The sequence below is a fragment of the Acinonyx jubatus genome, chromosome B1 (genome assembly GCF_027475565.1).
Source record: "Acinonyx jubatus isolate Ajub_Pintada_27869175 chromosome B1, VMU_Ajub_asm_v1.0, whole genome shotgun sequence".
In the NCBI taxonomy this organism is placed as follows: Eukaryota; Metazoa; Chordata; class Mammalia; order Carnivora; family Felidae; genus Acinonyx; species Acinonyx jubatus.
Genome location: NC_069382.1, coordinates 71,137,613 through 71,150,229, shown reverse-complemented (window position 1 = coordinate 71,150,229; position 12,617 = coordinate 71,137,613). Strand labels below are relative to the sequence as shown.

At 40.1% G+C, this 12,617-nt stretch overlaps 1 protein-coding gene across 20 annotated transcripts in view; it reads left to right on the top strand.

Annotated features, from left to right (window-relative positions):
* LRAT (lecithin retinol acyltransferase) overlaps positions 1-9,107 on the top strand; it is a 69,528-nt gene extending 60,421 nt beyond the window's left edge. For 19 of the 20 annotated variants that reach the window (XM_053216845.1, XM_053216843.1, XM_053216841.1 and 16 more), the window contains 2 exons: positions 390-930; positions 5,157-9,107. In XM_053216845.1, coding sequence (XP_053072820.1) covers positions 391-930; positions 5,157-5,309 — 693 coding nt within the window. In that variant the 5' untranslated portion in view covers position 390 and the 3' untranslated portion in view covers positions 5,310-9,107. Of the gene's footprint in view, positions 1-140; positions 277-389; positions 931-5,156 lie in introns of those variants that run through there. The other variant, XM_027067759.2, reaches the window with a different exon arrangement.
* The last annotated feature ends 3,510 nt before the right edge of the window (positions 9,108-12,617 follow it).

The window sequence follows — 12,617 nt, the reverse complement described above, 5'->3', positions numbered from 1 at the left end:
CCCCTGCCTGGAATAAAAGGCCTCGGAGAAGGCTCCAGGCTAGAGCTCCGCGATCTGCCCTGTGCCCCGGCGTGGCCCCCAGGTGCGTTTGGTAGCTTGTTGCTCACAGCGCCCGTCCCACTGACCCCGCGGTCAGCCGCCGTCGGGTCCTCATTCTCCTCAGTCCCCAGTGCGAGGCGGCCGAGCCAATTTCCAGGCTTTCTCCCCTTTCCTTTTTGCTCCCCCTTCCTCCGCGGCAGCTGCAGTCCCCGGCGGCACTGGGCCGCTGGCCTGCAGGTGAGCAGCAGCGCCCCTGTCCGGCGAGCTCGCCTAGCCCTGCCGGTGCCGGAGCGGCGGCGGTCGCCCCTGCCTCGGCCCACCCCACCCCCAGCACTCCCTTTTCCCTGCAGGATGAAGAACCCAATGCTGGAGGCACTGTCCCTATTGCTGGAGAAGCTGCTCCTCATCTCCAACTTCAAGCTCTTCAGTTCCGGCGCCCAGAGCGAAAACAAGGCGAGGAACAGTTTCTATGAGATCAGCCGTTTCCTGCGCGGCGACGTGCTGGAGGTGCCGCGGACCCACCTGACCCACTACGGCATCTACCTGGGCGACAACCGTGTCGCCCACATGATGCCCGACATCCTCTTGGCCCTGACCGACGACAAGCGGCTCACCCAGAAGGTGGTCTCCAACAAGCGTCTCATCCTGGGCGTCATCGGCAGGGTGGCCAGCGTCCGCGTGGACACAGTGGAGGACTTCGCCTACGGAGCCGACATCCTGGTCAATCACCTGGACAAGTCCCTCAAGAGGAAGGCGCTGCTCAACGAAGAGGTGGCGCAGAGAGCGGAGAAGCTGCTGGGCTTGACTTCCTACAGCCTCCTGTGGAACAACTGTGAGCACTTCGTGACCTACTGCAGATTCGGCACCCCGATCAGCCCCCAGGCTGACAAGGTACACGTGTGACTTGCCTGTGGGCTCAGTGGGACGCCCTTTCCTATCCCTGACTTTTTTCCATACCCGGGGATCAGGGATTGAGTTCTAGAATGAGTAACGACCTCTTTGGTGTCCCTACGGGAGGCCAAGTAAATAAATAGAGCTGTCGCTTGCAAGATAACCTCGAAACGCGCGGTTAAAAAGTGTGGCAATGCGGTACCGCTGCCAGCGATTCCAAGAGATCTACCCAGTTACTGCTGCAGAGGTCGCCAGGGTGTCCACCCAGCTAGTCGAAATGATAGAAGAACAGGTGGGGGTGGGGGTCAACAGAAAATCTGTCGCCGTGTGCTTACAGATTTCCCCAAGAATTGCAATAGGAAAAAAGGCGTTCAGAGTTTGTAATTAAGCTGTAACCCTGTGTGCAAATTGTTGTGCCTTTAAAATTAAGCAAGCTATGCAGGTTTTTCCGTCTGTAAAATGCAGAGAGTGACTTCCCTTTGCTTAATATAAACTATCAAAATTCCCAGTAAGAAGACGTCCGTGGTAGATCCCTTACTCCTACGTCTGGCTTCACAGAAGTCATTTCCTTGGTATTCTGAATTCTTTCCTTGAAGGCTTTAATCCCCTTGTGGACTTCCTCATTGTTAAGCATCCTTTAAGGATTAGTTCCGAAGGTGGGTTAGATTGTTTATAGGTTCCCCAGAGAGCAAAACAATTGGTTTTCTAGAAGATTCATTAAATGTTGTAATTTTTATGGGTGCTTTTAAAAAAACAGTATTAGCATTCAAGATGATTGAATCCGTCACCGAGCCAAAGGAGGGAAAATGGATTTTTTCTTTCGTTTCGAAACCTTAACTGAAAGGTAGTTAACATTTTAAACTTGCAACTTCATTCGCAATTAGAAGCTTTCTCAGCCTTCACTGTAGTTGTTAAAGAGGTTATTGTTAATGTTCGCTCTTAATGGAAACCTGGGCTATCATGTAGTGAGCTTCATATTTTAGTCTTCATGTCTAGATATTTTTCAGACCAAGAGAATGCGTCCATGCAACCACTTTTGTTCTGCTCCACATCTTGATCAATTTTTTGACCTATATGGGAAAAACCTTTCTCTCCTCTGTGGCAGAGCATAAAAGTATCATGCTTTTTATACACCGGAATATGAAACCCTAGTAGATTATTTATTGAACCGCAAAAGACTCAGTCTAAGAATTGTTTTCTAAGTTAAATAAAAATGTAGTTAGAGCACTTTGCAATGATTTAAGAAACACAACTCCAGTCCAGGCCTGGTTGGAAATGAACTTCACGACATTTACAAACACTGGCTCCAAAAGTGTACAAAAGGAAACGCGTCCGATTTACTTAGGAACCAAGCAAGTTATTTCTCTAAAGGAAAACAGTATTTCTATCCAGTAATTAGGAGTTACCCTTTCATGGAACACATAGGGCACTGTATTGCATACTTCTACAAAAAAAACCAGTACAAGTGTTTTTTTTTTAAGGTAGCAAAATATTTAATCTGCATAAATAACTAGTTGGAGTAGTTTTTCATCTTTGGAAACTTTGTAAGGTTTTACAGAAGTAGAGAAGTGTTTTAATTGCCGGTGCTGCATAGCAAGTCTTGTGAAACTGAGTTTTTGTCTTCACTTTGAATGGTGTAACAAACAATTTGGCCAGAGTAGATTTCCCGGGAAATAAAATTCCCATCCCAAATTTTCCAATTCTAAGAACCGGTTTTTGGACATGTCTTGCTTGAGAGAAGAAGATCATTCATACTGAAAGAGAACTAATTTCTACTTTTCAGAATGTAAGGAATTACTTGGTCTGGGGTCTGCTTGTTGAGTTCTTTAATTACAGACACTAGTATAAGCCTAACACTGAGAGTTACAAATTGTCTCTTAAATTTGTGTTTATAAACACTCTGAATAGCACTTTCCCTCATGAAAAGCCCTGAAACTAATTTGAAAATAAATTGGAAGAAAATAATTTACTTTTTTGTAGTGAAGTTCTTTTTAACAAGTTTAGAAGTCCTAAAACTAAAGGGAGTTTTATATTACTGTTAACAATTTCAGTGTTTTGTAAACTATAAAGCCCTTTAATTACTATTACTATGCCTTACGCTTTTTCAACTCTTTTTTTTATGTTGCTGGTACTGCTTTTCATTGCCAAAAAATGAATGCAAATACTCCTTTTAATTTCCAGGGACTCAGTGCTCACAAAGTGCCCCCTACAAGTTTCTTAACACCTTCTAGGAATGCAGGACATTCCCTCCTGTTGAGCACCACCAGAGATGCCTCCTAGGCTTATGGCCAAGTGAACACGACCAGGACATTAGAAATATGATGCTCCTTGAAAAAATCTGCTTTTGCGTGAAGGAGTCACAATGATTCTCTGTTTTTCGTAATTAAAAATTATTAGGGAAAAGATAAAAAGAAGCTTAACTGTATGAAGACAGCTTACTCTTTTACCCAAATGCATATTCTCCCATTATCTGTCAAGCCCTTTTTCTCATTGTCCCGAAAACTTCATTTAGTTTGATCCTCACTTTATGATTGTGTATTTGGGACTCGATGTTTTGTTCCGTAAAAGGAGACAAATCATCCATTTGACACGTAAGGAAAACAACATCGGGATAACTGACAGGAAGTTTTGTATTTGTCTAGCAATTGTATAAAAGTATGGATAGAGACAACCTTATGGTCAAGATAGCATGTTAAAATATGTTGGGTTTGTATACTCTGTCCATTAAGAATTTAGAAACCTAAGGGTGTCTGGGTGGCTCAGTGGGTTACATGTCCAACTTCAGCTCAGGTCATGATATCACGGTTCATGGGTTCGAGCCCCGCCTCGGGCTCTGTGCTGACAGCTCAGAGCCTGGAGCCTGCTTCAGATTCTGTGTCTCCCTCTCTGTTTGCCCCTCTCCCACTCATGCTCTGTCTCTCTCTCCTTCAAAAATAAAGAAACATTAAAAAAAAAATAAAAAGAGAATTTAGAAACCTAGCTTTAAAATAAAAAGACATTGGGGTGCCTGGGTAGCTCAGTTGGTTGAGCATGTTGAGCCTGTGACTCTTGATTTCGGCTCAGGCCATGATCACAGGGTCACGGGACCAGGTCCCAGATCTGGCTGCTCGGTGCTCATAGACTCTGCTTAAGATTAGTTCTCTCTCTCTGCCTCCCACCCCCTTCTCTCTCTCTCTTACAAAAAAAAAAAAAAAAAAAAAATTTAGAATTGCTAAATCTATCCAGGACTGTATAGTAGGAGACCCTCAAAGCATATACAATGTCATGCCTAGAAAAGGAGCTTAAGATTAGTATGAGTAGCAAAAGTCATATGTAAAAATTGAAGAATTCATTGCTAAATCTTGCCCTGACAGGGATGAGGTAGAGAGAATTGTCAACACATGTAGCAGTAATAATAATTACTGTAATGCCTTACATTTATGCAGCATGTAGAATACAGAGTACTTTTGCATTAAAAACCTCATTTGAGCCTCACAACAACCTCAGTATTCCCATGGAGGAGAAGAGGGTAGTCTGGACAAGTTCAATGATTTACATGAGATTTACTCGAGCTAATAAGAGGTGAGCCAGGACTGAAGCATAAGCCATCACTTCTGAATAAAATTAGTTTTTATATTTATATATGAGAAGAATGCCTTCCTCAGGGCTATGGATCATATTTATCTTTATCTCCAGCAGCCAATTTTATGTCCCATAATTGACTGGATTTAATTTATTCAGGTAATGGGACATGACAAAAAAATTAGACTTTCTAGATCTTTAGATTCTGAGACATATAAAGAAAGTTATCATTGGTATCATCAAATTTTCAAATGAGTTGTAGGAACTGAATTCACCAATAATAGGCTAAATTCTGTTATTCAAGGTTAGAGATTCTTTTGCCTATATAATTTTAGAATATGTTACTGTTATTGACAAGCAGTATAAAGTTTTCACCTTTAATCCCGAATAACTTTTATGTGGTTACACCTCTGTAGTTTTCTATAAAAATGCTGTATTTACAAAGGCAAGTGCCATTATGAACTCAGTTGCCTGAAGCATCATTTCAGCTACTATGGGATGTGAAATCAAGAAACTGAATTATTTACATCTTAAATTCTTTCTGAAGTCATAATAGAAATTCTAGTTCTTTTGTTGGACAGAAAATATTTGAGAAAATGTTGCTTTACTGTGCTTCTTCTTAGATTTAACTACCTTTTCTAATATTGTTCAATTTTATTTTTCAGTTCTGTGAGAATGTGAAGATAATTATTCGTGATCAGAGAAGTGTTCTTGCTTCAGCAATCTTGGGATTGGCGTCTATAGTCTGTCTGGGCTTGGCATCATATACTACCCTTCCTGCAATTTTTATTCCGTTCTTCTTATGGATGGCTGGCTGACTTCCTATCCCCGTGTCAGTGTGTGTATTCTGTGTGTAAATATGTTTATATTTATAGAGCACAAATCAGTATAAGCATCTTCAAGAAAAATGTGACCTGTAACACTGTGTTCTGGATAAAAATGTGATTAAGAATCACACAGAGTGCTTACTGTGTAAGCCCAAGAACAAAGGCTTTCTCAATCTTCTCAGGCAGTTGCATTTCAAAGCACTGTGCAAATCTTGGAAACATGGCAACTTGTAATAGAGTTCAACATTACAAGAGAACCAGCCCGTAAGGTGATGGCCACAGGAGATTATTTGCGTGTTTGTTGTTTGTTTTTTTCCTCTTGTAATCCTTGCTCTTCTCTTGTTAGACCTGAATTTGAAGACTATAAGACTCCTTGATTGAAATCACTAACTTTATTATAAATGTATTCTTTTTCATTGAAAAACATATATTAAACTAAAAGAATTTCCCTCATTCAGTTGAAAACATGTTTGATGATTGGCAAAAAAAAAATTCATAGTCTTTTTTTTAATGTATTATATGCAATTCCCAATAAGTCAAGAATATTTTCATTACTTGAAACCATGTTGGCAAAGTTAGAGTTTAATGATAAAATAACGACTGGAACTGTAGAAATTTGTGTTTTCCTGCAGAAAAAGCTCCTATAGCATCAGTTGACCAATTCGATTTGACTTTACTCACTAGGAAGCCTGGCATTCAATTTTTTCTTTTCCTTTTATGTGTCACTGGGGTTACTTTAAACCACTCTGAGAAGTAAATGGATATAGGATTGAAATAATTCGGGTATTTGGAGTGTGTATGTGTCAATCAAACATGCAGATGTCCACATATACATAGACGGATGAGAGACCAATTTTGTTCTTGATTGCTTTATTATCCACCAGTGTGGTTACTTCTGCATCTGCAGAAGTGAGTGTAAAAGTAACTTTAGTCTGTGTTCTCATGTCTGTGGTATGGTTTGCATATATGTCATTGGATGGTTTACCTTTTTAAGCACTTACTAATGTACTGTATAATTTTTAAAAGCCGTCAGATTTGTCTGCTAACAGGTTTCTTCATTTCATTACAAAGTACAGTTTATATCCTTAAAGGAAGGATACCACAAAGAAATAACTATTAGAAGTGGTTTTTGAGTGTCTTAGTAACGCCAGGCATGTAAAATTGGTTACACTGAGGCTGTGTTAATATCAGAGTTGAGATGTAGTCCTGTTAAAGTAAGCGTTCAAGTAGTTTTGCAGAATTACCAAATTGTAAAAACTAAGCCACAAGCTAGACTTGCATTTCAAATATTAAAATTTCTTTATAAACTGTCAAGAATCACAAAATAATGAGTCACATGGTGAGCGTTAGGGGGAGAGTGGGGTCAGTCACTCAGTGATCCAATCAGAACAAATTTAATAGCAGATTTTACATTCTGTTGGAATTTAACATTCAGTTGGAGTTTAATAATAATTAAACTTTGTTTAATTTAAATGTTTTAAATAGTTAAAACATGAAATGGTAACACTACAGAATAAAGTTTCTCTGGGCATATTCCAACCACTTAAAATTATTTTAAGTATGTATACACTATGAGAACTCCATTGTATTAGTGGTTTTTCACTTACTGTTATTACCCTCGGAGCAAGTGTTTAAATAAATTGATCTTTTAAAAACACGATGTCCTTCTAAATAAATGCCTTTTTTTTTTTTTTTGTGGATTTCAGTATTTTGGGTAGTGAAAACCACTGTCTGATGTTAAAGCTGTGTTCAAAGATAATGATCCCTTATTAAATGCTAAGGGAAGTACTTAAGGTTGGAATTAACATAATTAGTCTTACTTCATATGCTTAAAGTGAGATCCAATTCCTCATTCATTTGAGTGTTCATTACATGCCAGGCACTGACCTGTTATAATTTCATGGTCTAGAATTAATATTATTTTTAAGCTACCTATATTAGAGTGTATACAGTGCTATGGTAATACAGAAGAAGGAAAAACAAAATCTTCCTGAAGGTCAGAGAAATCCGAAGTAGGCAATGCCAACATTAGGCTGAGAAACAGCAAGAGGTGATTTTATCACACTGATGTATTTTACTACTTACTGGAAGAGGGTACTGGAAGGAGGTTTTATTTATCTAATATTCCACAACACTAGAATTTGTTGAGTTTAGGACAAAGGGAAATTACGTTTTGTTGTGCTCCGTTTGATGAGCTGTGTCTGGAGGCAAAAGAAACATAATATCCTTGATTCTGGCTGTGGAACAAACTGAGCCCTTCCTGTGTCTCTGCTGAATGTCTCTGGGCTTCATTAGTTAAGACTCACGCTTACGATTCTGCAAGTCCTTGCACTTATAAATTTCGCTTCTAACTTGTGGAATGATACATAGTGTCTGATACAGCTTTTTGTTGCTTCTTTTGTTGCCATATTGTCACCATATGGTTGCCATATGTAGATGAAGGCCAAAGAACTAGCTTGGGCTAAGATGAAATAATGCAAGATAATGCAAGTGTCGAGTACTATGCAGGTATTAGGGATGAAGAGAAGAATGAGACATGGACCTCAAAGTTTATTGCCTCCTTGACATAGAAGCATTAAGACTATGCTAGAGCTGATTGAAGGCACAGAAAAAGACATGGTTTTACCTGATGAAGCCAAAACTATAGGGACTGTGTCCTGAGACTTGGAAAAATGGGATGTGTTCCAGGGGGACAGATCTGGGCAGGATATTGTACACATTCTGAACAGTATGGGCAAATGCAGTAACACTGTTCACAACACGCCTAGCACATAAGTGTGAGGTACTCGACTGTTGGTTGACTGAAGCATGAAACTGTATGGGGCATTCAGGCAGACGCAAGTGGTTCAGAGGCTAGAGTGGAGCAACAGTGCTGAGGGGAGGTACTGGAAAACGAGAGCAATGATCAGGTGGTTCAAGTCCTGTGTAGACAAAGAAGGTTGTACTTTATGAACAGGCAATGGAGGTCTGAGTTCAGAGGTAACTCCAAAAAGTATCAAGGAAGGATGGGGCATGGGGCAAGACAGGACAAGGGGCTCTATTAGGAGACTAGTTATGGTCCTTAATCTCTCAAACTGTAATTGTGAGGGTGAAGAACAAACATGTTAAGGAAGTGTCAACAGACTAGCCAAATTCTTATATTCGACTCATGAGTAACTATTGGTACAGTGTCAGGGAGGAGTCATAAATCCTTTCCTGCCAGAAAATCGGTTCCTGAAATATAACAATGTGGTGACTGTATGTATATTGGATATTCCAGATCTTTGGTCTGCTAGTTCTATGTCTTGGCAAGGACAAGCAAATAAGTACAGATTTGTAGTTTAATTTTTTTTTCAGAATAGAGATATATTTATTTTTCCATTTTCTATTTCATACTACTGTCAAAAAAAAAAAGTTTTTTCAAGGGGCACCTGGGTGGCTCAGTTGGTTAAGCGTCCAACTCTTGGTTTCGGCTCAGGTCATGATCCCAGAGTTGTGGGGTCAAGCCCTAAGTTGGGCTCCGTGCTAAGCATGGAGACTGCTTGGGGTTCTCTCTCTCCTGCTCTCTCTGGCTCTCTTTCTCTCTCTCAAAATTAATAAAGAATCATTAAAAAAAATGTCTTCCGGTAATGTCACAGGTATGTCGATGACAAAATCTTTTTATAGATGAGAAGCATATAAGAAATGATGATTGCTAATATTGTGTTTTGTATGTTCTCTTTAGAGAATTTTATCTAACCTAGATCTATTAGTTCAATTAGTTTTATATTTGGTACATATGTGTATTAAATAAAATCAATTTGACATACATCCTGTCCTCTCTTGTCTTTGAATTTGATATCCATAAATATTTTTCTAAGCTTGGTAGCCTGAAAAATTTTGTCTCTCAAAGCTTCCTTTACTGAGCAAAGCTAGCTTTACATATTTGAAATTAAAACTGTGTGACTCTGCCTTCAGACTGATATGATCTATGTTATCTGCATCTTGAACCCTACCTTGATTATATAGAAAAGGTTCTGCATCATATTAAATAACAATTCTCCATTCCACAAAACCAAGAAGCAACAAAACAGAGCTATAAGCATGAACTCAGTCAGCAGATGTTTAATACTACCAAGGTGGCCTGCCATTTTACTCTGGCTATGGGTTGAGTGCGGATGAAGTGTGAGTAGGAGCGAATCCCAGGGCCAATCCTGAGATGTATTCACAGCTTTGCAAAGAACCACAGAGGTTACTGGGCCAAACCCTTAAACAACTCATCACATTTCAGACATGGAAAATCAGGCACAGAGGTTCAGATACTTTGCAATTACACAAATAATCAGAGACAGATCTACAATTTGACTCCGGCTCTCTTTCTTTCATATGACATTGGCTTCCTAAGGTCTCCCATAAATTGGACAATCTTTCCACCAATGAATGTATTAATTTCTTGCAGACCTTTTGTGTATTCCAAGCAGGGCCACAAAAGAATGAACTAGTTAGAATTTTAGTCCTGCAGTCGCTCAGTCTCATGAGAAAGGATGGCAAGTAAATAGATTTCAAAACAATGATAAGCTTGTAAAAGTGTCAGAAGGGCAGAGACAAAACCCGTAGCTGCCTGCTGGGGGCCAGTAAAGAAGAGAGATGGGAAAGAAGTTTTCAGTAATACCTTAACTGAGTTGTAAAATGTACAAACATTTGAAGTGGAAGAGACTTCCCTTTTCCATGCCATTACAGGCGCCGGGAGCAGTAAATACACAGGCAACAAAGTCGTGAGAACCACATCACAGTTGGGATTACTGCCAGTCACTAAGAACAATGACTTGTGTTTATGTTGTTGCTTTAAGAGAAAGGCGCCATACTACTCCACCATTTCTTTGAGGAAGACAGCTCTTGACCCAGGTGATGTTAGAGACAAGAGGCAAGATCATGGAGGACTTTATAAAAGTCTGAAGTGGAAAGGAAGTGTTTCCTAAACTTTCCAAGGACCTCAGGTGAGACTTGTGAGCATGCCATTTTGTGAAACGTGAGGAATAGGGGTGGCATTAGCTTGTTTGGAAAAGAAACATGAGTTTTATGGGTGGAGGTTTATTTAAGGGCACATGGAGAAGTGGGAACTACATGAATCGCATCTCCCCATACAGCTCCCAACTTCTCCCATGTCCCAACAACAACCCTAGTGCCATCCTCCTCTCGAGTCTAGATCCCGCCCTGGACATTTCATTCTCCTGAGCTTAAAACTGTTACCCATATTGCTATCTGGCTACTGTTCCTAACCTTCAGTGTATCATTGCCTCTGCTGCCTCATGGTTTTCCTTACACCTTTATTTTGTGTTTCTTCTACTTCTTCTCCACTCTGCTGGGACACTGTCTCTCATTTACAATTTCCAAAGGATCTGGAGCACCTGGGTGGCTCAGTTGGTTGAACGTCTGACTTTGGCTCAGATCATGATCTCACAGTTCATGAGTTTGAGCCTTGCATCAGGCCTGCTGCTATCAGCATGGAGCCTGCTTCAGATCCTCTGTCTTTCTCTCGCTCTGTACCTTTCCCCTCAGGCACTCTCTCTCAAAAGTAAACATTAAAAAAAATAAAATTTCCAAAGTATCAAATTAAACTGACCAGTCATGAAGCAGTATTGGTGGTCATGAACAAAGTTCTCTAGCAAGAAGACCTCATGGCCATTGGTCCTCATATCCTGTAGGTCTGGTACTTTCAGATCAGGTGATATCCTTGGGCCAATCATTTGTTGCCAAGTTGTACACCAACGTGGCCCAAGGTATGGTGATCTATTCTAAAGGAGCTACTTGTAACTGATTTTCCTTTGAAGATAGCTATCTGTTTTACTTTAAAGGAGAGGGAAACATCTCATTATCATCTCAGCTCATTCTGCAACAATGTAGAGAATGGATTAGGTGAGGAGATGTAACTTAAAGGACATAAATTCTATCACCAAAATGTAGGAGAAAAATGATGAAGGCTAGCACTAATTCAATGGCAATGAGGACGGACAAGAGAGAATGGATTGATTTGAGGGTTGAGAAGGAGGCGGTTTCATATAGGTTCAACATAGAAAACAAACCATTCTGAGTATTGTCTGGCAGGATGTGTATGTGTATGTGTATGTGTGTAATGCCCTGGTATCTCCTTTTCCTCTCTCCCTCCAATCTCCCATGAGCATCTCACGTTGGCCAACTAAGCCAGAAACCAACTGGCAGAAGAGCCTGCCAGGAAAGGCAAGAAATGCATCTGAAGCATAACAGGCTAAAACTGGGCACGGGGATAAGTGTAACTGATTGTATGTGGCATACTGGCTAATTTGGAGGAATTGGTCTTGGGAAAAGCAAGACAAGCTTGGTTTGGAATATATAAGTTTGAGTAGCCTTGGGTCTCGTAGATGGCAATACAGACAATTGGAAATTGGAATCTCATGCTCTAGACAGAGCTCAGGGATGGGGATATATTTAGGAGTCATGACAGTGGTGGTTGAAGCCAAGGATATGAATTAGACCATCCTGAGGGAGTCTATAAAGAATTTTAAAAAGTGAAAGGATTTTTGGGAATGCAAGCTGGTACAGCCACTCTGGAAAACAGTATGGAGGGAGGTTCCTCAAAAAACTAAAAATAGAACTACCCTACAACCCAGCAATTGCACTAGTAGGCATTTATCCACGAGATACAGGTGTGCTGTTTCAAAGGGACACATGCACCCCCATGTTTATAGCAGCACTATCAACAATAGCCAAAGTATGGAAAGAGCCCAAATGTCCATCGATGGATGAATGGATAAAGAAGATGTGGTATATATATACAATGGAGTATTACTCGGCAATCAAAAAGAATGAACTCTTGCCATTTGCAACTACATGGATGGAATTGGAGGGTATTTTGCTAAGTGAAATTAGTCAGTCAGAGAAAGACAAAAATCATATGACTTCACTCATATGAGGACTTTAAGAGACAAAACAGATGAACATAAGGGAAGCGAAACAAAAATAATATAAAAACAGGGAGGGGGACAAAACATAAGGGACTCATAAATATGGAGAACAAACTGAGGGTTACTGGAGGGGTTATGGGAGGGGGGATGGGCTAAATAGGTAAGAGGCACTAAGGAATCTACTCCTGAAATCATTGTTGCACTATATGCTAACTAATTTGAATGTAAATTTTAAAAAATAAAAAATAAAATTAAAAAAAAAAGTGGAAGGATTGTAAGACTAAGCTCACAAAAAAAAAAGAAAAAAAAAAAAATGGAGGGAAGAAGAAAGATCAGGAAGAGCTCCTGAAAAGGACCGAGGAATAAGGCGCACAGGTTGGAGTAAAGCAAAGAGACACTG